Raw genomic sequence first — 21999 nt, 5'->3', positions numbered from 1 at the left:
GACCTGTGACTGGGCTTGCACAAGGGCAGGCAGTGCCAGGAGCACAATGGATCAGCTCTTCCCCTGTGCCAGGCTGGGTCACAGGAGGGGAAGGTGCTACTTTGGCACACGTTGTTTCCTCTTCTCACTTCTGCACTGCTTGTACTGCCCTGGCTCCTCAGTCGCTACTTCTGCTTGTCCTTGGGCTCCTCCCCAGGACTGGGCTTGGGCTTGGGCCCAGTTGGGAGCTGGGAGAAGGGGATGAGGCAGCTCCCACCTCTGTATGGAGGTTTGAGGCCTCCCACTGATGATGCCCTGGGGTAGTAAGGCTAAACAGACTCAGCAGGCGCCGTGCTCTTCTTCCTGCCAAGACTTTATTTAATAAAGTCCTTTCTATTGTGTAAGTTCGATGGGAAGTTCCCAGCAAGAGCCCTGGACCCTGCCAGAAGTTTTCCCATTCCCTTGCAAGGTGCCAGTATGTCCCAGCTAAGGTCTCAGCCACTCCAGGATCCCCTGCAGAGGGGGAGCAGCTTCTGGCAGCACCAATGTGGGTGGTGGACCCCCTTGAGTCCCCAGCCCCGCTAAACAGACTAACCACAGAGAAAGTGCATTCAGGAGGCAGCTCTAGGCATGGGCGGTGCTGCCCGTGGGACTGCAGCGCTGCTCCCCTGCCCCATTGCCACCCATGGCATTTCCCTCGCTGTTGCCAGCTGCCACAGGCCTGTGAGCTCCCCCACAGCCCTTGCCCTCCCGCCCCTGTTAGCACAGGTGGCTCATTCCAGAGGTTCCTTGATCAGGCATTCCTTCAGGGAAGGCTGCTGCTGCAGAGGCAGCCCAGCTTCCCGCAGGTCCTGCAGCCGGGCCTCCGAGCGCCGCTTGTCCTTGCCCACCTTCCAGGCCAGGTGGACGTGGGTCTGCAGGAAGGGTCCCAGGAGCGGGTGGCTGCCCTGGGCCTCCAGCAGCTGCAGCGCCTGCTCGCAGCAGCCATGGGCCTCACTGAGCTGGTCCAGCTCCTGGTGGCAGACGGCCAGCCCGGCCAGTGTCAGCAGGAAGCGGCCGGAGCTGCAGACCCCCAGCCGGTCCTGCAGCCGGTAGGCATTGGCCCAGGTGGCCAGGGCCTCGCGGTACATGCCAGTGCAGGTCAGGCGCTGTGCAGCCTGCAGGTCCGGCAGGAAGAAGAACTCGAGGAACTCGGGAGAGCGGCGGATCTCGTCGATGGAGTGCAGATGGGACAGGAACTGTTCGAAGGCTCGGCTCCGCTTGGCAATGGTCTCGGCAGTGAAGTTCCGGCGCAGTCTCTTCCTGGGGAAGGCAACGCTGGCCATGTCGCAGCTGAAGCGGCAGCGCAGGCGGCGGTTCAGCTGCTCAAAGTCCGAGTAGCGCCGGGCGATGGTGGCAGGGGCCTTGTCAAACTGGCCAGAGCGGATCAGGTAGATGGTGTAGAGCTGTGGGGGAGGCAGGTGTCAGGCAGTGCTGTGGGCAGGTTGCTCCCGGCACAAGCACAGCAGGGTGTGCGGCCACAAAGGGGCTGGGGGAGTTTGCCCAAACAGAAGGGAGTGGACTGGGCTGCTGCAGCCGCAGCACCCATCAGCAATAGTTACCTGAGGCTCATCTGAGCCGCCAGCACCATCCGAGCAGCACGGAGAAAGAGAAAAAAATAAGCACCAGCCCCGTGGGATCCCTGCCCCGGGGAGAGCAGGACTCGTACCCACCCCCTGCCCGCCCAGCCGCGCCGGGCTCACTCACCACGTACTTGGAAGAGCGCTCGCTGACCACGCTGGCGCTGGTGACCTCGAAGAGCAGCCGCTGCGGTGCCAGGCTGCCCCGCGACCTCCGCCACAGCTCCTGCAGCTGCCGGGTCAGCAGGCTGCCGCCGGGACGCTCCGCCGCAGAGACCCACTCTGTGTCGGGAGAGGAGCGTCAGTGCCCCCCGTGGGGACAGGGCTCTGACATCTGTCGGGCTGCCGGACGCCACCATCGCATAAGTGTCCCTGGAGTCACCCTAGTCCCCCCAGCTCACCGCCCCAGCACCTGCCTCCGTCCTCTGTGCCTGCCGCCGCTCCCGGCGCCTGCGGCGGCTCCTCCAGCTCCTCGCTAGCTCCGTCCCCCTCCTCCTCTTCCTCCTCGTCCTCGTGGCTGGTAAAGCTCAGGGTGCCGCTGAGGCGCGTCGACAGCCCCTCGGTGTCGTCCTCCAGCTCCGAGCTCTCCGGGCAGTCCTCGGCCTCGCCGCCGCCGCCCGCCGGCTCCTCCCGGCCGGCCTCGCCCGCCAGCGCGTGCCGCAGCCGGTGCAGGATGCGGGCGGCCATCGCTGCCGGGGGTCCGGCCCGGCACCGCGGCACGGCGGGGCCGGGGGCTGCCCACCGCGGCACGGCCCCCGGCGGGGACAGCCCGGCCCCGGGACAGCCTCCCGCTGCTGCCCCCGCCCCGGCCCGTTCGCGCTGCCCCGGGCCGAGCCGAGCCGAGCCGGGCAGTGCCGAGCGATGGCCGCTCCGCCACGGCTCGTCCCGGGATCCTCCCTGCGCGGCTCCGCCTCCGCCGGGAACCCGGATCGGGGCGGCGGAGCCGGCACCGCCCGGCACGGCCGGGATCGGGATCGGCGCTTGCGGCAGCGTCCGGCACTATCGGGATCGGCTCTCCCGGCACTGCCCGGCACGGCCGGGATCGGGATCGGTCCCTGCAGCACCGCCCGGGACTCCCGGATCAGGGTCAGGGCTCAGCCTGGCTCTGCCCGCAGCCCCTGCCTAGGAACCGACCCCGCCCTTCCCCGTCTCGGCTCCTCTGTCCCCTGTCCGGGATGTCCTGGTCGGGCCGAGCCCCGGATATCTGCCCTGGGGCCACAGGACCCCCACACTCCAGTGCTCGGCGCTGTGGTGTCCCAGGGTCTTGATACCCCAATACCCTGGCATCGCTGTGCCCTTACAAGCAGGATCACCAACATCTTTGTATCCTGCTACCCAGACTCAGGCTCCTTATCCCACTGGGATGCCCCTGGGCCACCTTGGCAACCTGCCACCCTGGCCTCAGTCGGCCTCCTCGCCACGGGCCCCATGGCCAAGCTGCACCTCCAGCACTTGCCTGGCCTTTTTTAGAGCCTGCCCGCTCACTCCTCACTGCTTCCTTGGGAATGTCTATAAATATCGAGGAAGCAGCCCAGCTGCTGCCATCACTCTGTCCATCGCTTGTTCACTGTGTCCTGTTCCAGCACCCTGCACCTCACCCAGGCTCAGATGGGACCCCTGAGCTTCTCTGAGCAGGGTGGGATGCACTAGGGGCTGGACTTGTTCCCAGTTCCCACCTGGTGAATGGGGGTCCCAGCAAAACCAGGAGCTAGGAAACCCCTGGTCATCCCTGGCACTGGGACCTTGTGGGACAGAGATCAGTCACCCTGACCCCACTGCAGCCCTGAGACTCTGAGCCCCACAGGGCATGGGCTACTTGGCCAGTACATCCCCAGAGCCACCAGCCCCAGCCGGTCCTGGCAGCAGTGGCTGGCACAGGCTGTGAGTGTGAGGACTGAGCCTTCGAGGAGGCACCGGGCATAATTCCCACTCCTCAGAAGCACGAAAAGATGGACCTATTTCCGGAAACAGGTGCCAACAGCACTGGGGACCCCAAACCATGGGGCTCATGCTCCAAATCTCTCCAGGGACTTCATGCCCTGGGCCCCACTGGGGACCCCTTCCTTATCTGGGGTGGGGGGCTGCAGCACTGCTCTGCCTGGGTCTCTTGGAGCAGAAAATGGGGGTGCAGGGGGAGAGAACGCTGTGCTGGGGGAAACCAGCTTGGTATTGGGAGCTTGGGCCAGGAAGGGCTACTTTTTCAGGGGCCAGTGGGTAATAGTCCATGCCCCCTGAGCAGGGGGGATTCTGTCCCCCTTACCCGGGTGATGCTGACGTCTCCAGGGCTATTTTTAACCCCCTCATTGCTGAGTTGCCTTGGATGGGGGTGTTGGGGGTGGGCAGAGCTGTGCTCCTGCCACAGTTTTGATCTCCCTCCTGAAGGGCTTGAATTTCCATCCCAGCCTCATCCCCACGTTAATCCCAGCCCTTGGCCAATAAAGCTTTGGCTAAATTAGGTAAAGGCACCAGTTGCCAGTGAGAGGGGCTGGATGCTGCCAGAGCGCTGATAGGCTGAGGGGGCCAGGGGGCTGTAGCTGGAGGAACATCCCACAGAGGAGACACTACAAATTGGGGTGCCAGGGGCACCACGAAGCTTCTGGGAGTTCCTGCTGCAGGAGCTGGTGATTCTCTGGGGTTGGGAAGCCCAATAAATTCCCAAGATGGTAAGCGTTCCTGTGTGCTGTGTGCCATGTGCTGTGTGCCAGGACAAGACCTGACTGGGCAGGAGGCACAGGGGGGTCTGGGCTGTGGAGGTGCCTCTGCAGAAGGCAGCAGGGATACGGTCCCCAGTGCTGGGCTGACCATGGCAGTGAGGACAGGGAAACGTTGGGGTGGTGCAGGGTCCCCACAGGACAGATCTGAGGGTGAGTGTGGCTGCTGAGGGGTGCAGGTTCCTGGGGACACCATCTCAGCCCTGTGCGGAGCTCAGAGCTGCACAGAGGCAGGGGTGGCAGGGGTGGCTGAAAGCCGAGTGCTGGGTCATGCGACACGGCGTTGCTGCTGGCTCCATGGCCGGCCTGCGCCTCCAGGAGAAACTCGATCGGGGTTGACAGGTGCCACGGCTGGAGCCCCAGCAATCCCTACAAGGGGAGCTGAGGAGAACCCAAAAATAGCACTGCATGCCCAGGATACCAAGGCTGTACACAGGGACCATGACCCCAGCACAATGGAGCCCCCTGGATAAGGGGAGACTTGTGCAGGCAGCTCCCTGCAGCCCTCCATGTTCATGGGTGCCTAGAAAGTGCCATAACTGTAGGGATTGCTGGTGTCTGTGACTCATGGCAGCACAGGATCATCCTGCAGCAGGGCAGAGGCTCTTTCCACAGCCAAGCACTGTTGGCCATGCTGTATGAGGGGTCTCTGGCCTGATATGGGTGCCCCTCTCCCTTGCCTTACAGACGGACCAGCAGGCAGAAGCCCGTGCCTTCCTCAGTGAGGAGATGATTGCGGGTGAGTGTGGGGACGGTAGGGACAGGGGCTGGACATAGCCATGGTGCAGGGTCTGGCTCTGCTCCACTGTTCAGAGACCTGACTTGTCTCTCCACAGAGTTCAAAGCCGCCTTTGACATGTTTGATGCTGATGGTGGTGGAGACATCAGCACCAAGGAGCTGGGGACGGTGATGAGAATGCTGGGCCAGAACCCCACCAAAGAGGAGTTGGATGCCATCATCGAGGAGGTGGATGAGGATGGTGAGCAGCCCTTGGTGGCTGGTGGCAGGGGTGGGTACTGGACCCTGGGCAGGTAGCCTGACCCACGCTTGGCTTCCTCCCCACAGGCAGCGGCACCATCGACTTTGAGGAGTTCTTGGTCATGATGGTGCGCCAGATGAAAGAGGATGCCAAAGGCAAGTCTGAGGAGGAGTTGGCCAACTGCTTCCGCATCTTTGACCGGTGAGTGTGGGGGCAAAGTGGCCCATCCTGTCTCTGGGGGCGAGCAAGGTCTCATCCCTCCCTCACCCTCCTGCAGGAATGCGGATGGGTTCATTGACATTGAGGAGCTGGGCGAGATCCTGAGAGCCACCGGGGAGCCTGTCACTGATGAGGACATAGAGGACATGATGAAGGACTCAGACAAGAACAATGACGGCCGCATCGACTTTGATGGTGAGCAGTGGCCCCAGACAAGCACCCACGTTGTACACCCAGGCAGGGCCATGGGCTGAGGCTGCTGCTCTCTTGCAGAGTTCCTGAAGATGATGGAAGGTGTGCAGTAAGGGACCAGACATTCCTCAGGCCAGCTGCTGCACCCAGCCCTGCTCCTCTGCTGTCCAGGGAGCAGCAGCTCCACAGCATCTGGCCCTCAGCACTGGCTGGGACCTTGCTCCATGTCAGGGTCCTGGTCTCATCTCACCACCGGCGGCTGAGCTTTTCCTCCCATCTGTCACCTGTGGCTTTGATTCGAGCCTCAATTAAAGAGGAAAGGCTTGAGCTGCTGGTGCAGGATTTCACTGGGGGTGCATGGGGAGGGGGCTGTGGCAGTGTGCCCCTGCTCTGCTCCTCAGGGAGGGAACGTGGGCAGGCTCACGCCACAGGGAAGTGCTGCAGGAGTAGCCCAGAGTTGTGGTTCCCACGGCCTCTTGGGCAGGCGCCAGCGCTGAGCTCAGAGTTTCCGTGCAGAGCAGCTCGTTCACACGCCAGAGGGTGGCCCTGGCCCTGAGAGTCCTGCTCCAGGGCAGGGCTGTGGGACTGCAGGGGTTCTAGAGAGCCACCGCTGCCCGCCCCACACTGGGACCCACATCTCCCCCCCAGAGGACCTGGCTATAAGGTGGAAGGGCAGGAGCAGCCCCCTCCCTACAGGGGAAAGGTGGCACTTGTCCCTGTGGCCCTCTGTGAAGGAGGCTGTGCTAGCCTGCTGGCAATCACAGCTCCCTGGGGACCAGCTGGGGTGGAGCAGAACAGAGGGGAAGAGGAGGGGTACAGTCCCCAGCCAGGGTGGGTGGGACACCGAACCAAAACACAGCTCAGAGCTGCTCACAAACCCAAGCACAGCGCTGTGGCACAGAGCGGCCGAGCCCCCTGGAGAGCCAGCGGCCACCGTGGGCATCCCGACCCTGCCTTTTCACTGGGCATAATGGCACCAGGCAGAAGGGATGCGTGCCGTGGGCGGGGGGCAGTGGGAACCTGTGCAACAGCCCAGATTGCCCTCTGCAAGGCCACGGCCGGACACCGGCAGCTGGTGCTGCAGCTTGGGGGGAGCAGTGACAGCCCTCGGCTGCGAGAGGAGCGGCGCAGGAGGAGCGCAGAGGCCTGTGAGCTCAGCATGGGTAAGGAGGGAACTGCTGCACCACACAGGGGCCAAGGAGGGGCTCCAGGGCCGCCCCAGCCCACACGCCTATCCCACAGGGCTGCGGCGGACGCTGCTGGCGGGGCTGCGGCAGGGCCCGGCGAGCCCTGCGGAGAGGCAGGAGCTGGAGCGGCTCTGGGTGCTCTTCCTCTCTGCCCTGGAGCTCTTCCTGCAGGACCTGTACAGAGCCCAGCACCTCTGCCAGCTCTTCTCCGTGCAAGGGGGTGGTGTTGCCCCGCTGCACACCGGGCTGGGGGGCTGGGGGCTGCCCAGCCGGCGAGGAGGGGGTCCCACACAGCCCCCGACTGCCCAGTGCTTGGAGGAGGAGATCGAGCAGGTGAGGGCCACGCTGGCAGAGATGGAGAGCGGAGCCAACATTCCACCATGGACAGTGGAAGCCACAGAGACCACACAGCCAGCAGAGACAAGTGGCACCACACAGAGAGCGGCCTGGGGCGGCCCCTGCGCTGGGCACTGCTGTGGGGTGCTGTGAGCTAGGGGGGCAGGAGATAGCAGCAGAGGTGACACCCCTGTCACAGAGCAGGAGACAGAGGTACCCCTACAGTCCTCAGCCCCTGCCTTTGCAGGTTATGGTGTGGGCTGCTCCCACCCTGTAGATAGAATTGCTCCAGGCCCCCAAATATTGATAAAGCTTTCATTACCCCACAGGGGTCAGTATCCCTTCCACCCTTCACGCCCACACTTGCAGAGGGGCCTCTTGGGCACTCAGGGTGTGCTAGAGCTGCCACAGAATCCCCTGCAGAAGTTATAAACCTGCATTTATTTATACATTAACCATGGCTCGGACTGCGACATTAATTTAAAAACAGCCTATGATACAGAACGCGGGGGATGGCCGGGAGGGAGGGGATGTGTTGAGGGGTGGTGGTGATGGTCAGGTCTCCTGGCTCTTGGTCTGCTTGTTGTACGTCTCCCGCACATACTTCTTGTAGGCTGAGGAAAGAGAGAACATGACACCAAGGGTCCTGAGGCAGTGGCCAGGGAGCTGTGGGGCCAGACAGGCACTGGGAGCTGTGCTGCTGCCCATCCCACTGGGGAGAGGGCAGGAGGGTTCTGCTTCAGGTACTCACCAACTTGGTTGTTCCAGAGCTCAGCAGCATGTGTGTTCAGAGGGCTCTCGATGTTTGGCTCTGGAAACAGTGGCTGCGTTAGCTGGTGACCTGGACACCCTTGAGCCCTGATCTGGGTTGGACAGCCCCACCACCACCACCACCCCTTCCCCCAGCACTCCACAGCAGTTTGTCCGCGAGACCCACCTGCCAGCAGGCTCTGTATGGAGAGCAGGATGGTGCGGACATCATAGAGCGCTGACCACTTTTCCTTGAGGATGTCGAGGCAGATGTTGCCCTGGGTGTCGACGTTGGGGTGGTAGCAGGGGGTCAGGAACCGCACGGTGGGTGCTGTGTAGGGGTACCCACTGGGGAACTCCAGTGACAGCTTGTACCGCAGCTCCTCGTAGGCCTGGGGTGAGAGTCAAGTGGGACAGGAGTCAGGGGGGGCTGTAGCCCCAGAGGTGTGGGGAAGCCTCGAAGAAAAAGAGGTACAAGGGCAATGGAGGGCTAGGAACACCCTCAGCTGAAGGGAGGAAGGTGGGGCAGGGTCAGGGCCACCTCAGACCGGGATTTCGCCTCTCACCGTCCCGGCGGCGCCGTCAATGGTCCCGATCCACTTGAAGAGGTTGTCGGACTCGGGGAAGGCAGAAATGCCTTTGTCACCGGACATCTGCGGGGGCAGCGCGTCAGGGCGGCCCGGGACGCCCCGAGACACCCCCCCAACCCAGTTCAGTCCCGGGTGCCTTTGGGATCCCCAATCCCCGGCTCGGCCCCGGGGCCCCACTCACCATCAATGCCATCAGCTCTTGCTGCAGCCTGCGGAGAAAGCGCACGTTACCGGCCGGCTCACCGGGGCCGCCCCCGCCCTCAGCCCCGGCCCCGGTTCCGCTCACCTCTTCCCCACCGCGCCGCGGGCCGCCGTGGCCCCGGTCTCAGCCGCTTTGCGGGCGGCTGCGCTGGACACGGCGGCGGGGTCGGCGTTCTGTGAGGCCATAGCGGCTCCCGGGGCACGGACCAGCACACTGGCACCGGCCGCCGCTGCCGGCGGGTCACGGGCGGGACCGGCTCCGGCTCCGGCTCCCGGGCGGCGCCGCACCGGGCTCCGCTGCTCTCTCCCTCCCTCCCGCAGTCCCGCTCGGGGCAGGACTCGGGCCCCTCTGCGGCTCCCCGGTGCCGAGCGGCGGTGCTTGGGGCTCTCCCGTGAGGCGGCGGCCCGATCCCAATCCCGTTCCAGACGGTCTCCGATTCAGGAGCGGCTGAGTGTCAAACCCCCTCGGTGCAGAGCGGCTGGGTGCCACCCCCTCTCCGGTGCAGAGCGGCTCGGTCCCAACTCCTCTCCGGTGCAGAGCGGCTGGGCCCAACCACTCTCCAGTGCAGACCGGCTCGATCCCAACTCCTCTCCGGTGCAGGAGCGGCTCAGTCCCAACCCCTCCCCGGTGCAGAGCGGCCCGGTCGCAGCCCCGGGCCCGGACACTCTCCAGTCCGCTCGTCCCGCGCGGCCCCGCCTGCTCCCGCGCCCCGTTTGAATATTTCCACGTGCGTCCCCCCCACCAATCAGCGCGCAGCCCCGTTCGAGCCGGCCAATCACGGCCCGCCGAGGATGCCGCTCCCACGGTAACGGCCGGCGGGCGCCGGCAGTGACGCTCCGCGCTCTGATTGGCCGCTGCCCCGCGGGTCCCGCCGGCCCGGACGCGGCCCGAGCCCGGTGCCCGGTGCCCGAGGAAGCGGCGAGCTGCGAGCGAAGCGGCTTTATTGGGGGGCATCAGGGTTCGGGGGGCTCCTCGGGGGCCGGCACGTCCCCCCCGCGGCGAAGCGTCTCCATGTGCTTCTGCATCTTCTCAGTCATCCAGGCTGGTGGGATGAAGGGCTTCAGCTCTTCCAGCCGCAGATCAACAGAGTCCCTGCGGAGGAACAGGGTGACATGGAGGGACACAGCACCCACTGCCGACCCACCATGTCCCCTGGCACACATCAGTACCAGGCCCAGACCCACCAAACCCACCATGAATCTCAATCAGCACTGAGCCCAAACCTACCATGGATCCCCAACCAACACCAAGTCCAAACCTCAGTTGCCCCATGGGCACCAATCCCCAACCATAACCAAGCCCCCAGCCACCATGCAGAGAGCCCCTCCAGCACGGGACGTCTCTGCAATGTAGCACTGAGGCAGGACATGGTGGGGGCCCCCCAAGAAGCAGCCTCAGGCCCAACAGCACTTTCAGAATTTCTGCTTCGGTCCTCACCTGTAATCCTCACTGGCGGCCAAATCCCGAATGTCCTCTTCAATGAGGAGGTAGGCCTGTGGCACAAGGCAGGGGACACCTCAGGGTGCCTGCGAGGGGCAGCCAGGGCAGGCCCACACCCTCAGCCACCACTGTCCCCGTGGGAGCCAGCCGTGCCTCCTGGCCCATGCCCCAGTCCTGTGGGAGGGGACAGACCTTGGCAGCGCCGTGTCCCCGTGCCCTGCCTATCCTGCCACCGCCGCCTGGCCCCGCGGCGGGCCCTGCGCCCGGCCGTACTCACCATCTTGCCCCCAATGGCCCTCATGTGCTGCTGCTCTGTCAGCCAGTGCTTATCCTGCGGGTCGGCTGCGTACTGCAATAAAGCAGCAAGGACCGAGCTGAGAACGGGCGACAGACCCTCCCCTGAAAGCCCCGCTCTGCTCTGCCCCCGCTCCGCCTGCCCTGCTCCAGCCTCAGCCCTGGCTCTGCCACCCCTGCTGCCTTGGCAGGCTGCGACACCACTGGCTAGTGTTATGTGCTATCCAAACCTTGGGAACACGATCTAAGACAACATACAAGGACATGGGGGAGGCAGTAAGCAAGGGAGCTGAAACATACATTCCTAATTCCCATGGGAAACCATCTGGCTGTGGCACCTGACCTTAAAGAGGTGGGGATGCTTGATGTAGAGTCGCCCTCTTGTTCCTCCCATCCCGAGAGCTCTGCAATAGGAACATGAGGGGTGTTAGGGCTGTGGGGAGGGCAGCTGTGGTAGCACAGGGACACCCCTCTCCTCCCCAAGCCCTTCCTACTGCTTTTGAGGCAGAGAAGCGAAGTGACGGGAGGAGTGTCACGGGCTCCTGCCTGGGGACACCACCCTCCATCGACAGGGCCGTTCCTTACTTGTTTGCTCGAGATCCCAGCACAAAGGTTGTGGTTTCAGTCAGTCGGGATGGATCCCACTACAGAGCAATTGGAAAAGGGGCAACATTAGAAATGAAGTTGCTGCTGGCCATGCTCCACAAGCCTCGGCTCTTTGACAAGGGAACCTTGGAGCTGCCTCCAGACTGGGAGGGAGGGAGCTGGCCAATGACCTCCAGCCTTCCTCAGGGGAGGGATGTTACATTCCGTCTGGGCTGATCTAAGCAGTTTCCCTCGTGGGAAACACTTGTGGGATTCTCCTGGCTACTCCCGGTCTCCTCAGGCCTCCCTCAGCGGCACCACACTGCAGGGCTACAGGCTGGGTGCCTGGGGAGACCAGCAAAGGCCTCCGGGCACTTCGCTTCCTCTTCTTGCTCCCGCCCTGCCCAAGGCCCCAGCAGGGCAGGGCACAGCCCGCGCTGTCCTGCGCTCCTGCTGGTGGGAGCAAAGGGGAGGAGAGAGGGAGCCCAGCAGTGTCGGACAGCTAATACCTTTGGTCCATCCCTTTTCACAGGCTCAGAGACTTTGAGCTTCCACCTGAGGGGAAGGAAAACACAGTAAGAATGAGTCCCAGTGGGATCAGCTTAGTCACCACCAGCAGCAGGGACTGAGCTCAAACCCTTCCAAATCCACCATTTTTTCACACCCTCCATTTCCCCACAGCGCCCGGCTTTGGACCTTCAACTTTGCTGCACATTCTCCTCTCCTGGTTGCCCAGATCCCACCATCCCCTGTGTCTCACCACTCATTCTGGATGGTCCATCTGGACCTTTTCACCCCTTTGGGCCTGTTTAAAAATCCCTCCCTTTAAGGTCTTTGCCTCCTGAGGGGAACACCTCAACCTAACCCTGCTTCTGCCCATACCCAGAAGAGCTCCCATTACTTCTCTGTAAGAGAGGAGTCTGTGGGGTTTCTGTGCTCCCCACACGCAGCCTCATTGTCCCTGCCCTCCCGAAACAGGGGCTCTAGCTCAGGGTTTGTACTCACGTTGCCATGCCTGAGACTCCACGGTCATTTGACAGGCTCTGTCCTGGAGGCCGCCCCTTCCTCTGCATGGAAGAAACCCTTCTGTGACCCAGCTGTGCTGCCTGAGGGAACCCTCTCAGCAACCCTCCCTCTCCCAGGGAAGCTGCTTCTTTTGTCACAGGCAAAAACACTGCCTGCGCCAGAGTGAGCACCTCCAACGCCTCAAAAAAGCTGCCCGTGCACCTCCCTGCACTCACACTGTGGGAATGGCCAGGAATGAGGGCCAGGCTTCCCAAAACATAAACTCTCTTGTGAAGAAAACCATCCTACCTTTTTTGGAATGGGGCTTCCTCGGCGGCTCAGCTCTTCATCCATCTGTCGGGCACGCTGGAAGGGAAGGGCAGTGGGATGAGCAGGGCTCCTCTCCCTACCTGGCCAGGTGAACACTGACCCCAGACCACCCCTGTGAGTAGCACTGAACTGCAGCAAGCAGCACCCACACCTGGGATTCTCTTTGCCCTGCATTCCCTTCAAGCCAAACATCCCCCACTCTGTCTCTGCACTACTGCACTGGCAGCCAAGAAGAGTCAGAGAACAAAGTAATCCCAACTCTTCTCCCAGCTTTCAGAAGTCATTTAAACCTCTGTGTACAATCACCACAATTACCTTTGGCACTGCCTGCTCATGGGGCAACCTGGGAACCACCTTTTTGCCATCTGAGAACAGCAGTTTGGCCTAAAGGGAGACAAAGAAGGTTCCCTGGATTCTGGGCTCAGAGAAGGCCCCATAAACAACCCCCACCTCTACATATCTGCCTAAAAACCCTGCAACAGCTTTGCTTTTGGAGTGCTACCAGGCCACGCTTCCACAGACAGCCAGATGCAAAAGCACAATTTGAGCATGATAAATTCTGGCAAACTGGCAGATAAGCAAGACATGAAAGGAAAAATCCTGGCCCACCCTGCTAGGACCTTCTGACGGGTGCTGGGGGCCAGTTTCTGTGGGACTCCAGCAGTGTGCCATGTTCCTTACAGCAGCAGTGAGAAGAAGCAGCATGAGCTGCCCAGCCCTGACTGCTCCCTTATTCCCAGAGAGAGTCACACAATGGCTGCGGATGTCCCCTCACAGTGACAGCAAAGCTGTAAAGAGGGACACATTCTAGCCAGGTTGCTTTGCTTGGCTGCACACTCAAGAGACACCTCCCCAGCACCCACCTGCTCCAGGCAGCTCCTACAGGTCTCCTGGATGAGCTGCTCTGGGTCCACCTCCTCCCCAACGTTATCACGCACGTTGATTGCTGCTGTCTGGAAAAACTGAAGAGGAGAAGGCAGGAGAGGGTGACAGCCTGCGCAGTGTCAGCTCGGCTCCTGCAGACAGGCGCGATAGCCTCGGTGGCACCGAGCTGTCCCCACGCACCTGCTGCTGCCCACCCGCCCCCAGCGCTCACCTTCATGTACTTGTTGAAGATGCCCTGGATCTCCTCGTTGATGCTGGGCTGCAGCACAGCCCGCAGCAGGTCCATGGACACGCTGGGGTCCGTGAAGCTGCAGGAGGAGAGGTCAGGAGGGGGGCGCGGAGCCCCCTGCCCCGGCCTCTCTAACCCGATCCTCCCTGCGCCCGGCGCTCCTCCCGACCCTGCAGTCCCATCCTTCTCCTCCATCCACCTCATCCCCTGGCCGCCCATCGCGGTCCCGCAGTCCCATCCTTCTCCTCCATCCACCTCGTGCCCTGGCCGCCCATCGCGGTCCCGCAGTCCCATCCTTCTCCTCCATCCACCTCGTGCCCTGGCCGCCCATCCCGACCCCGCAGTCCCACCCTTCTCCTCCATCCACCGCGTCCCCTGGCCGCCCATCCCGGCCCCGCGGTACCTGGTGGTCATCTGTGAGCGCCGCCCGCGCCGCTGCACCTGCCGGTGCTTGATCATGATGTTCCAGGGGCTCTGCGGGACACACGCGTCAGCCCCGGCCCCGCCGCGCCCGCTGCCCGCCCGGCCCGGCCCGGCTCCCTCCTCACCGTGCTGACCAGCTGCTCCTCGACATCGCCCGGGCCCTCCTCGCCCGGCGGCCCCGGCTGCTGCTCCGCCTCGCGGGCGGCGCCCATGGCCCCGCTCCGCGCCGCGCCGCCGGCGGCCGGATGCGCGGGGACCCGGCTCCTGCATCATCGCGCCCCGACGGACGTGACGCGTCCCGCGGCGGCGGGGCCGGGCCGGGGCCGCGCCCGGTGCGGGCTCGGCAGCCCTGCGCTCGCACCGTGCCCGCCCGGTGTCCCCGCCGGTGCCGCGGGGCGAGGCAGGGCGGCGCAGTCCCTGGAAGTCACCCGGTTCCACCCAGAGCAGGACCTGGCGCGGGGGGAGCTGGGCACACGTGGATTCTGTACCTGCAGCTGGAGTGTGAACGCCAGTCTTTCGTGATCTCCGTGTTTCCTCGTGTAATTCCTCTTTCTGGAATCTCGTTGCTTTTCTGAGGAAACACCCCCAAACCAGCATTTCCTCATCTTGTCTGATGTGTGCAGAATAGTCAAAACAACTTTTCTGTCGTTTTCTAGATAATCTCACCCCATGTTGTGGTCAAAGAGAAGCTTTTCTGTTGAATCAGCTGGATAACAATTTGCACTGATAAGCCATTTACTATTTCGGTAACATTCTCTCTCATTCCAAGATGATTCAGTGGGAGAAGCCAAGCACAGGGCATTCGCTGTGCAGAGCAGGGGTGTGCTCCAGCAGCCATCTCCAAGTGCTGTCCCTGTCCTCTGTGCCAGTGGGGCTGCCCTGAGCCGTGCTGCGGGGCAAAGTGGGATCTCCTTCCCACCAGCTTTGCCAGATGCTCAGTCGTGTTTCATTTGTGTTCAAGGGATGAGTGCACATGGCACCTGGAGCCATGGTCTAATCGACAAGGTGGTGATCAGTCACAGGTTGGATTTGATGATCTCAGAGGTCTTTTCCAACCTAAACCATTCCGTGGTTCTGTGACTAATGCTGTGGGGGCTGTGTTGGTACCTCTGGAGGATGTTGTGCTGGTGTTTCTCAGCACCTGTCACTGCAGCCTGTGGCTGTGTCCCCTCAGTGTGACTCTCCTGCGGTAGCTGTTGGCTCTGCAGTGACCACACTGGGCTCCCATGGAAGCCTGGAGTGGCTGTGGGAGCAGAGGCTGCTGACTCGTGGGCTCACAGGGTGGAAGAAGCTCCTGCCTTTGTCCCCTTCCTGCTGCTTTGGCCAGGGCTGCACCCGGGGTAAGCTTTGGGCTGTTAGACAAACCCAGTGGTGGATGTGGGGCCAACCAAGTCATCATCAACATCGACATAACTTCATTATCACCAGCACTGGGCTGCTTGTGTGCTTATTTTGGTTGCTTCAAGTTGTCAGCAATAAAAACTGGACATTGTCCAGAGGAGAAGAAGACTAACTGTGTCTGTACGAATGCCCAGAGAAAGGTGAGGAGAGTGATACTGTTAATCTTGTCCACCTTGGTGGACAAATGTCCTATGTGTTTATTTGAATTAAGTGAGGCTGACATCAGATCTTTGGAATAGCTTTCCAATTAACAAGAAGACTTAAATCCTGAACAAATTCTCAATGATGGAGAAAACACTTTTGCAGAGAGAGAGATATCTTTTCAAGAGTGTGTCAGGGATCACCTAAATCTGACTCATGTGGTGCCTTATTTGGGTCTCCTCCAGATCCTGGTTTTTAATGGTAATTTTTCCATGGATCTCTGTGGTAGGTGCATGTCTGCCAAACATGAACACCTGGTTCACAGCTGAGGTTACCCATGTTCCTGCTTGATTCTCAGGGAGACTTTGGACAAATCTCTGACCCTCAGTATCCTCAAGCATTTATTTCATCAGAACAATTTGCTTGTCAGACATTCTTCTCCATTTGATTCCTAAATGTTATCCAGGATTATGGTCTGCTAAAACAGAAATGTGCCAGAATTATGGTGTTGTTCCCAAAAGCAGGAACCACCAGGCAAGCACGGGGACAGCAGCAGTGCTGAGCTCTCCGTCGTGGCACTCCTGAGGTTGGAAGGAGCCTTGCCATCCCTCAGGTTGTTCCAGCTGGTTCTCCAGGTGCGTGGAAGGGAGTTGGTGCTGCTGACACCGGCTGGCCAGCACTGCCTGCCCCGGGGTGCCCGGCTCGGTGATTAACAGCCCCAAACCCGCGATAAGCACCGGGCCGGCGGGTTCGGCCGGGCTGCCAGGCGTGGAGCACCGGATCTCCGGTGGACATGGGTGGTTCGTGGAGGAATTGCATCCACCTTGAGTCACAGCAGGAGGAGAAGGATAAGCCTGTACTTAAAGCATTTTTCTTGCCATTATCCCTCTTCCCACACAGATTTGTGGAGACTTGTGCGGAGCTGTGCTCCTTCCTTTGCACTGGCCCTGCATTGCCTTGATGAGATGTTGATGGAAAGCTCTTTGAGCACGACTTTGCTTTTTCAGTGCTCCTGTCAAGTGCCAGCTTAGAGTTGTAGCAATAAGATCAATCTCAAACTCATTAATTTCACTCACCCCGCAGTTGCAAATTTAAACTTTATCTATTATCCAGAAACTCCAACCCATTTGTGCTTGGTGCTGATGTGTCCTGGGCAGACCAGTTCTTAACTTCTCCTACCCTATTCATTGCACATTGCTTTGTGTGTAATGCAGAAAGAAATAATTAAATAGAGAAGGAAAAAATTGGAAAATCAGATGCCAACTCACACTCCTGGGTGACTGGAGAATAACTTGGTGTAGATGGGTTAGCACTCACAGAATTGGATCTTAGTTAAGCTTAATCTGCTGCCTTAAACATATTAAATATGTCTTTACCCTGAGATCATATGCAGAGGAAAGGAAGGCAGTGTGGCAGTGCATCTAATTTTCATTTACTCTGACTGTGAGTTTCTGGTGAAGGCCAGCAGTTTGGCTGGCAGTTTGCAGACAGATTCCTGTGCCCTCCTCAGCACAGGTGAGCTCTTTTGCTTGAAGTCCCAAGACCTTTTCCTCCAGAGAGGTCTATTTTAGTGCAGCAATATTTCATTGGAGCAGATGTTCGCTTGGACAGTAAATAATCTGGTGTTTGTACATGCAGTAAGTGTGCACTCCCATTGCAAATTCATGTGGTTATTGAATGTTGTGTGTAAATTAATAGGGCTCTCATGCATGGACACTAAATCCTGCAATTCATGTTCAGGAGTTCCCAAAAGCTGATGGAGGCCTGGTTAATGGAGTCTGGTTGGTCTGGGGGAAAGACATACTGAGCTCTGACTTTGTCCAGAGTGAGCTGAGCTGCATGGGCTATGCTGTGAAAAGGAAGGTCCTGGGGAGGCCACAGAGCAGGAGGACCATGGGGACCAACATGAACTTGCTCGGGAAACTTTGAGCTCATTTGTGTGCCTAAACCTGGCAGCGGACAGTAGGAACTCTGAAAGAGCTGGAGCCCTCTGCTTGAGAACGGGATGGTTCAGAGCCAAGTGTTCAAATGAAGCCTTGAATCCTTGACCTACAAAAATCTGCAAAGAATCTCCACGTGTGAAACAGGAGCCTTGAATGAAGGGCATTTTGCATGTGGAAAAAGGGAGCTCCTGGTGCTGCTGCCAGGTGTTGTTGCCCTGATCCTGCTCCATCCAGGATGGCAGGGCCAGGACAGGCTCCAGCCTGCAGCAGAGTCCAGCACTGGGGCAGAGCCCGGCACTGGGGTCACTGCTGTGGATAAAGGTTATCATGGGCATTCCTGCTGAGAGCAGCAGTAAAGAATCTGCCTCTGTGCAGTCCTGGATCTCCCTTCCATCCTTCAGTCCTTGTGCTGTCCTCCTTGGAGTGCAGCCAAGTCTGGATCCTGCTCCTGCCTTGGCTGTGGGTGGAGCTGGAGTGGCTCTTCGGTAAACAGAATTAAAGGCAAATGTGGGAGGTTCCCGAAGTCACCTGTGGCCTGCCTCCTCCCATTCCTGGACCCGGGCTCCCTGCTAGACCCTTTAAATTGCCAGTTGGCACAGCCCTGGACACAGACTTCATCAGCATGGCACCAGGCATCCTCCTGCTGGGGCTCCTCTCCCTGTGGGCACAGCTGCAGGCAGCACCCATTGCAGGCAAGTATGGGTGGGTGGGAAGAACATTTAAGAATGTTTTTTCCTTATTTTCATAGAATCACAGGTGTTTTGCAGGTGCTGGCAGGTGCCAGGTTGCTGCCTTGTGAGGGCCAGGGAAGCCGTGGGGTGAATTGGGGGGATGAGCCCAGTGCCACAATGAACTGTGGCACAGTGCCACCTCTCCCCGACTCCCCGGCGTACCTGGAGCCCATGTGGCTGCTGGCCCCAGGGCAGAGGTGCCCAGGAGAGCCCCTCAGGCACCAGCCCCACCATGACACTGCCATGAGCTGGGAGGCAGCAGCATGGTGAGTTGCCTCAGCCTTGAGGGCAGCAGGGGTCAGGCAGAGCCCTGAAAGCCCCCCAGGAAAAGCAGCAGAGGAGAAGACAGCACAGCATCGTGGTTAAGTGGGCTGCCGGGTGGGAGCAGTGGATGGAAGGACAGCATGCTGGGGCTGATGCTGCTGCTTTCTGCTCTCCTGCAGAGTTCCATGGAGTAGCTCCAGCTGGGTGGCCACCACCAGGACAGCTGGGAAGAACCCTGAGCCTTGAGCCTGGGGAAAAGCCCAGCACAGTGCCTGACAGCAATGGTGGTGATGGTGACAATGACAACAACAGCTCCAATAGAAATGAAATGGGTGATTCCAATAGCCATAAAAGTGGTGAGTCCAATAGCAGTGAAACTGGTGATGATGGCCACAATGCCAATGACCATGATGGTGATGATGGTAATAGAAGTCAACTTTGTGATTGCAATGATCATAATCATGGTGACAACCACAGTGATGTTGGTGATGATGGTGTCAAGAGTGACCATTCTAACAGCAAGGAAGATGGTGATAAAAATGATGGCAAGGAAAATGACAATGGTAATGGTGACAATGACAGTGGTGATGGTGATGATGGTGTCAACGGTGACAATTCCAGTAGCAATGAAGATGGTGATGATGGTGTTAAAAATGACCTTTCTGATGGCAAGGACAACGACAGTGACGATGGTGATGATGACAGTGACGATGGTGATGATGACAGTGACGATGGTGATGATGGCAATGATGATGGTGGTGATTTCATCAGTGATGAAAATTCCAATAGCTATGAAGATGGTAATGAAGGCATCAGTGATGATAATTCCAATAGCTATGAAGATGGTGATGATGACATCGACAGTGACAGTTCCAATAGCAGTGAAGATGGTGACTCCAATGACAATGAATATGATTACTCCAATAGCAATGAAAATGGTGATGACTATGGGGGGTGGAGATTTTAGATTGTAAGGGTGTAATTGCCCTGGGATTTTCAGAGATTTTTGGGTTCCTCTTATGTGGCATCCAGCTCAGGCTACCAGATTTCATGCTTGACCTGTGCCAATAAATATATCTAGTGAACATGAGAGCTTAGTGTCAAAAATTTCTTTAACAGCTCGGCAACCCAAGTGAGGCACTTGTTCACTTGCCTGTTTTCTTCCAAGCACCAGATATCCAAATTTGCAGCAGCAGATGTTTCACCCAGGAGCTCTGGTGTAAGGAAGGACTAAGTAGTGAGTGTCAGATCTCTAAAGGAGATTCAAGTCCTGCCTTCTACAAGTTTGGGTTTTGTGGGTTTTGGGAAGCATGAGCAATGTACCTGGCATAAAGAAGAGGATGACTTAGCCGAGGCACGGCAGAACTGGGAGAAGATAGTTGGCACCATTAAATGATCTCTAAAACTCACAGTGATGTTATGCCAGGAGGAGGGGCCATATATTACTTGACATGTGGGGCAAAACCTGCAGAAGTGTGGCCACACAGGGGGTTTCAAGGAGTCTGTTTTGATTTGCCTTCAACATAGATTACAGAACCAGTACACAGGGCAGATGGACTGTTGATGTGTATGGGATAACTGAGCTTGGGAAAAGCAGCATCTCGGGAGTGGGGTTGATATATGATATCCTGAGGTAAATTCTAGCCCAGACTCTGCTCCTCCCTGTGTGCCAACTGAAAAAGATTTTCCATTGTCTATTCCTGTTGCTTTGCTTTCTATGCTCTCTGCTACTTCACCTGCAACTGCCCCAATCCAGTCTGGACAAATTATATGAGTACTATTATCAATGGGCAGGCAACAATTGTTTTAACTTATATCCATTGGCCCTGGATACAGGAGATTTAGTGTTGTGGGCTACTAACATGCCAAGGCTGAGCGGAGATGCAGAGCAATATGCTCAAATTATTTTCTTTCAAATTTGTGCTCCACATGATGAAAACTGGCAGGATTGAAAAGCTATGGAAGAAAAGCTAAAGGTGGCCAGGGACTGTATAAAAGATGAAAAGAGCAAAGGAGTTTTTTGTAAGATATTAGATGTCTGCACAGAAGCTGCCTGTTAGGATAGGAAAAACTATAGCAGAGAGAAATAAGATCTGAGAGAGAAGCAGAAGGTTGGAAAGAAGCTGTATTATTGTCTTTGAAAACTGAGAAGCTGCATAAACAGGAAGAAAAGCTACAGGAAGAAAAGAAAAAAAAGTCAGAATAAAAGATTGAAGTTATATTTATGTGAACTCCCTGTCCTCTGACATTGTATAGATTAGAAAACTAACTGCTATCCCCTGAAGAATGAGATTGGAAGGATTTAGGGCAGCCCTGACCACAGTGAACCTGGAAAAGATGATTCTTTGTTTCCTTCAAATCCCCCTGAATATGAAACCAGACTCTTTAGAGAAACAGAAGAAACCAGTGGACCTTAGGATAGAATGGGAAATTATACTCCAAAGAGTCCCATTTGATTTGATTTAGATGACTGATCTGGAAGCGCACTATGGCTGTAAGCCAGGCCAGACTGAAATCTGGCAATTGAAATCCTATTAAGGCAGACCTAATAATGGTCCAGACATTCTGATGCTATTGGACAAAAATTAATGCAATTTTTAACAGACATGGGAGCACAAGATTCAATTTTAACACAACAGAATGTTGTTGAGTGTTCAACCTAGTCAGCGAAGAGTTAAAGTTACTGGGGTAAACAGAACAAGTGCCAAAAGCAAATCACCCAGGTTAATTCATGGCCCCTGGGCAAGAAGCACTGTTGGCAAGAAGTGTATGTCAGCCACTTGCTTTGCAGTTAGAGATGGTAATGAAAACATCTGGGTTTTGATGTTCTGAAAGGCCAAACCTGGTGTCTGCTGTGGTGACTGTGGTGATCATGACTGTTGAAAATTTTCTATTATTTGAAAGTAGCTGAGTGCTTGTTTCATATCAGGAGCTGGACCTGTTAAGTGCAAGGTGAACTTTATCTGAACTGTATTGGGTGTGTTGTGCAGGTAAAAGACAGAGAGTAATGAAACCCAGGGCTGACAATCTGAACATTAATACTAGAATAGACAAAGCTGTAGCTTAAATGTTACTTAAAAATTAATAGCTGAAGTGGCAGCCCATAGATCATTGTGTATGAACTGTGACAACCATATTGTAACATGGACCACAGAACTGAGTGAAACCCCCACCAAAACTGACCTCAGAGGTGTGAAAATGATCACATGGCAGCCTTGGTAACAAAGCAGTGAGGGAATGAAGAGTGAGAAGACTCCAGAGCCTAACAATACTCTTGATCTGGACTGTCAGTGAGGGATGGGGAGTTTACACTCTAAGGGTATAATTGCCCAGAGATTTCTTTGTTTGGGGTTCTCCTTTGGAGACCGCAGCTCAAGCTACCAGATTACATGATTGATCTGTGCCAATAAATATATCTGATGGAGATGAGAGCCTGGTGTCAAATTTTTTAACACCAATGATGATGATGATGATGACGACGGTTACAGTGATTACACTTGTTGACTTATGCCAGAAGGTGTACATGGAACATGTGAGCTGAGGAGAGCCCACAGTGTGGGAGC

General features: G+C 57.8%; 5 protein-coding genes across 8 annotated transcripts; 2 read left to right on the top strand and 3 right to left on the bottom strand.

The window, feature by feature from the left end:
* Positions 1–334: 334 nt before the first annotated feature.
* Positions 335–2289, bottom strand: SNX21 (sorting nexin family member 21). The gene is made up of 3 exons (XM_021547329.2): positions 2015–2289; positions 1726–1880; positions 335–1424 (listed from the first exon to the last, which is right to left on the bottom strand). The coding sequence occupies exons 1-3, from the start codon at positions 2283–2285 to the stop codon at positions 753–755; spliced, it is 1098 nt and encodes a 365-aa protein (XP_021403004.1). The 5' UTR covers positions 2286–2289; the 3' UTR covers positions 335–752.
* Positions 2290–4055: 1766 nt separating this feature from the next.
* Positions 4056–6027, top strand: TNNC2 (troponin C2, fast skeletal type). The gene is made up of 6 exons (XM_021547306.3): positions 4056–4261; positions 4997–5048; positions 5146–5289; positions 5376–5490; positions 5567–5703; positions 5782–6027. Exons 1-6 carry the CDS (start codon positions 4259–4261, stop codon positions 5811–5813), a joined length of 483 nt encoding a protein of 160 aa, XP_021402981.1. The 5' UTR covers positions 4056–4258; the 3' UTR covers positions 5814–6027.
* Positions 6028–6596: 569 nt separating this feature from the next.
* LOC110479799 (regulator of G-protein signaling 9-binding protein-like) lies at positions 6597–7683 on the top strand. The gene is made up of 2 exons (XM_021547307.2): positions 6597–6863; positions 6943–7683. Exons 1-2 carry the CDS (start codon positions 6671–6673, stop codon positions 7374–7376), a joined length of 627 nt encoding a protein of 208 aa, XP_021402982.1. The 5' UTR covers positions 6597–6670; the 3' UTR covers positions 7377–7683.
* Positions 7684–7778: 95 nt separating this feature from the next.
* Positions 7779–8950, bottom strand: UBE2C (ubiquitin conjugating enzyme E2 C). 2 transcript variants are annotated; one of them, XM_021547309.3, is made up of 6 exons: positions 8850–8950; positions 8745–8772; positions 8540–8626; positions 8161–8365; positions 7975–8034; positions 7779–7837 (listed from the first exon to the last, which is right to left on the bottom strand). In XM_021547309.3, the coding sequence occupies exons 1-6, from the start codon at positions 8948–8950 to the stop codon at positions 7779–7781; spliced, it is 540 nt and encodes a 179-aa protein (XP_021402984.1). The 2 variants fall into 2 exon arrangements, with proteins under 2 accessions (XP_021402984.1, XP_021402983.1); XM_021547308.3 differs by lacking the exon at positions 8540–8626.
* A 739-nt stretch (positions 8951–9689) lies between these two features.
* DNTTIP1 (deoxynucleotidyltransferase terminal interacting protein 1) lies at positions 9690–14189 on the bottom strand. Of its 3 annotated transcripts, XM_021547297.2 has the most exons (13): positions 14082–14189; positions 13937–14007; positions 13516–13612; positions 13283–13381; positions 12735–12803; positions 12399–12455; positions 12090–12151; positions 11594–11639; positions 11085–11143; positions 10843–10903; positions 10483–10554; positions 10203–10258; positions 9690–9857 (listed from the first exon to the last, which is right to left on the bottom strand). In XM_021547297.2, the coding sequence occupies exons 1-13, from the start codon at positions 14166–14168 to the stop codon at positions 9719–9721; spliced, it is 975 nt and encodes a 324-aa protein (XP_021402972.1). In that variant the 5' UTR covers positions 14169–14189; the 3' UTR covers positions 9690–9718. The 3 variants fall into 3 exon arrangements, with proteins under 3 accessions (XP_021402972.1, XP_021402974.1, XP_021402973.1); XM_021547299.2 differs by lacking the exon at positions 10483–10554; XM_021547298.2 differs by lacking the exon at positions 12735–12803.
* Positions 14190–21999: the final 7810 nt, after the last annotated feature.

Source organism: Lonchura striata, chromosome 17, assembly GCF_046129695.1.
Source record: "Lonchura striata isolate bLonStr1 chromosome 17, bLonStr1.mat, whole genome shotgun sequence".
Taxonomy (NCBI): domain Eukaryota; kingdom Metazoa; phylum Chordata; class Aves; order Passeriformes; family Estrildidae; genus Lonchura; species Lonchura striata.
This window is presented reverse-complemented; position numbering and strand designations above follow the sequence as displayed.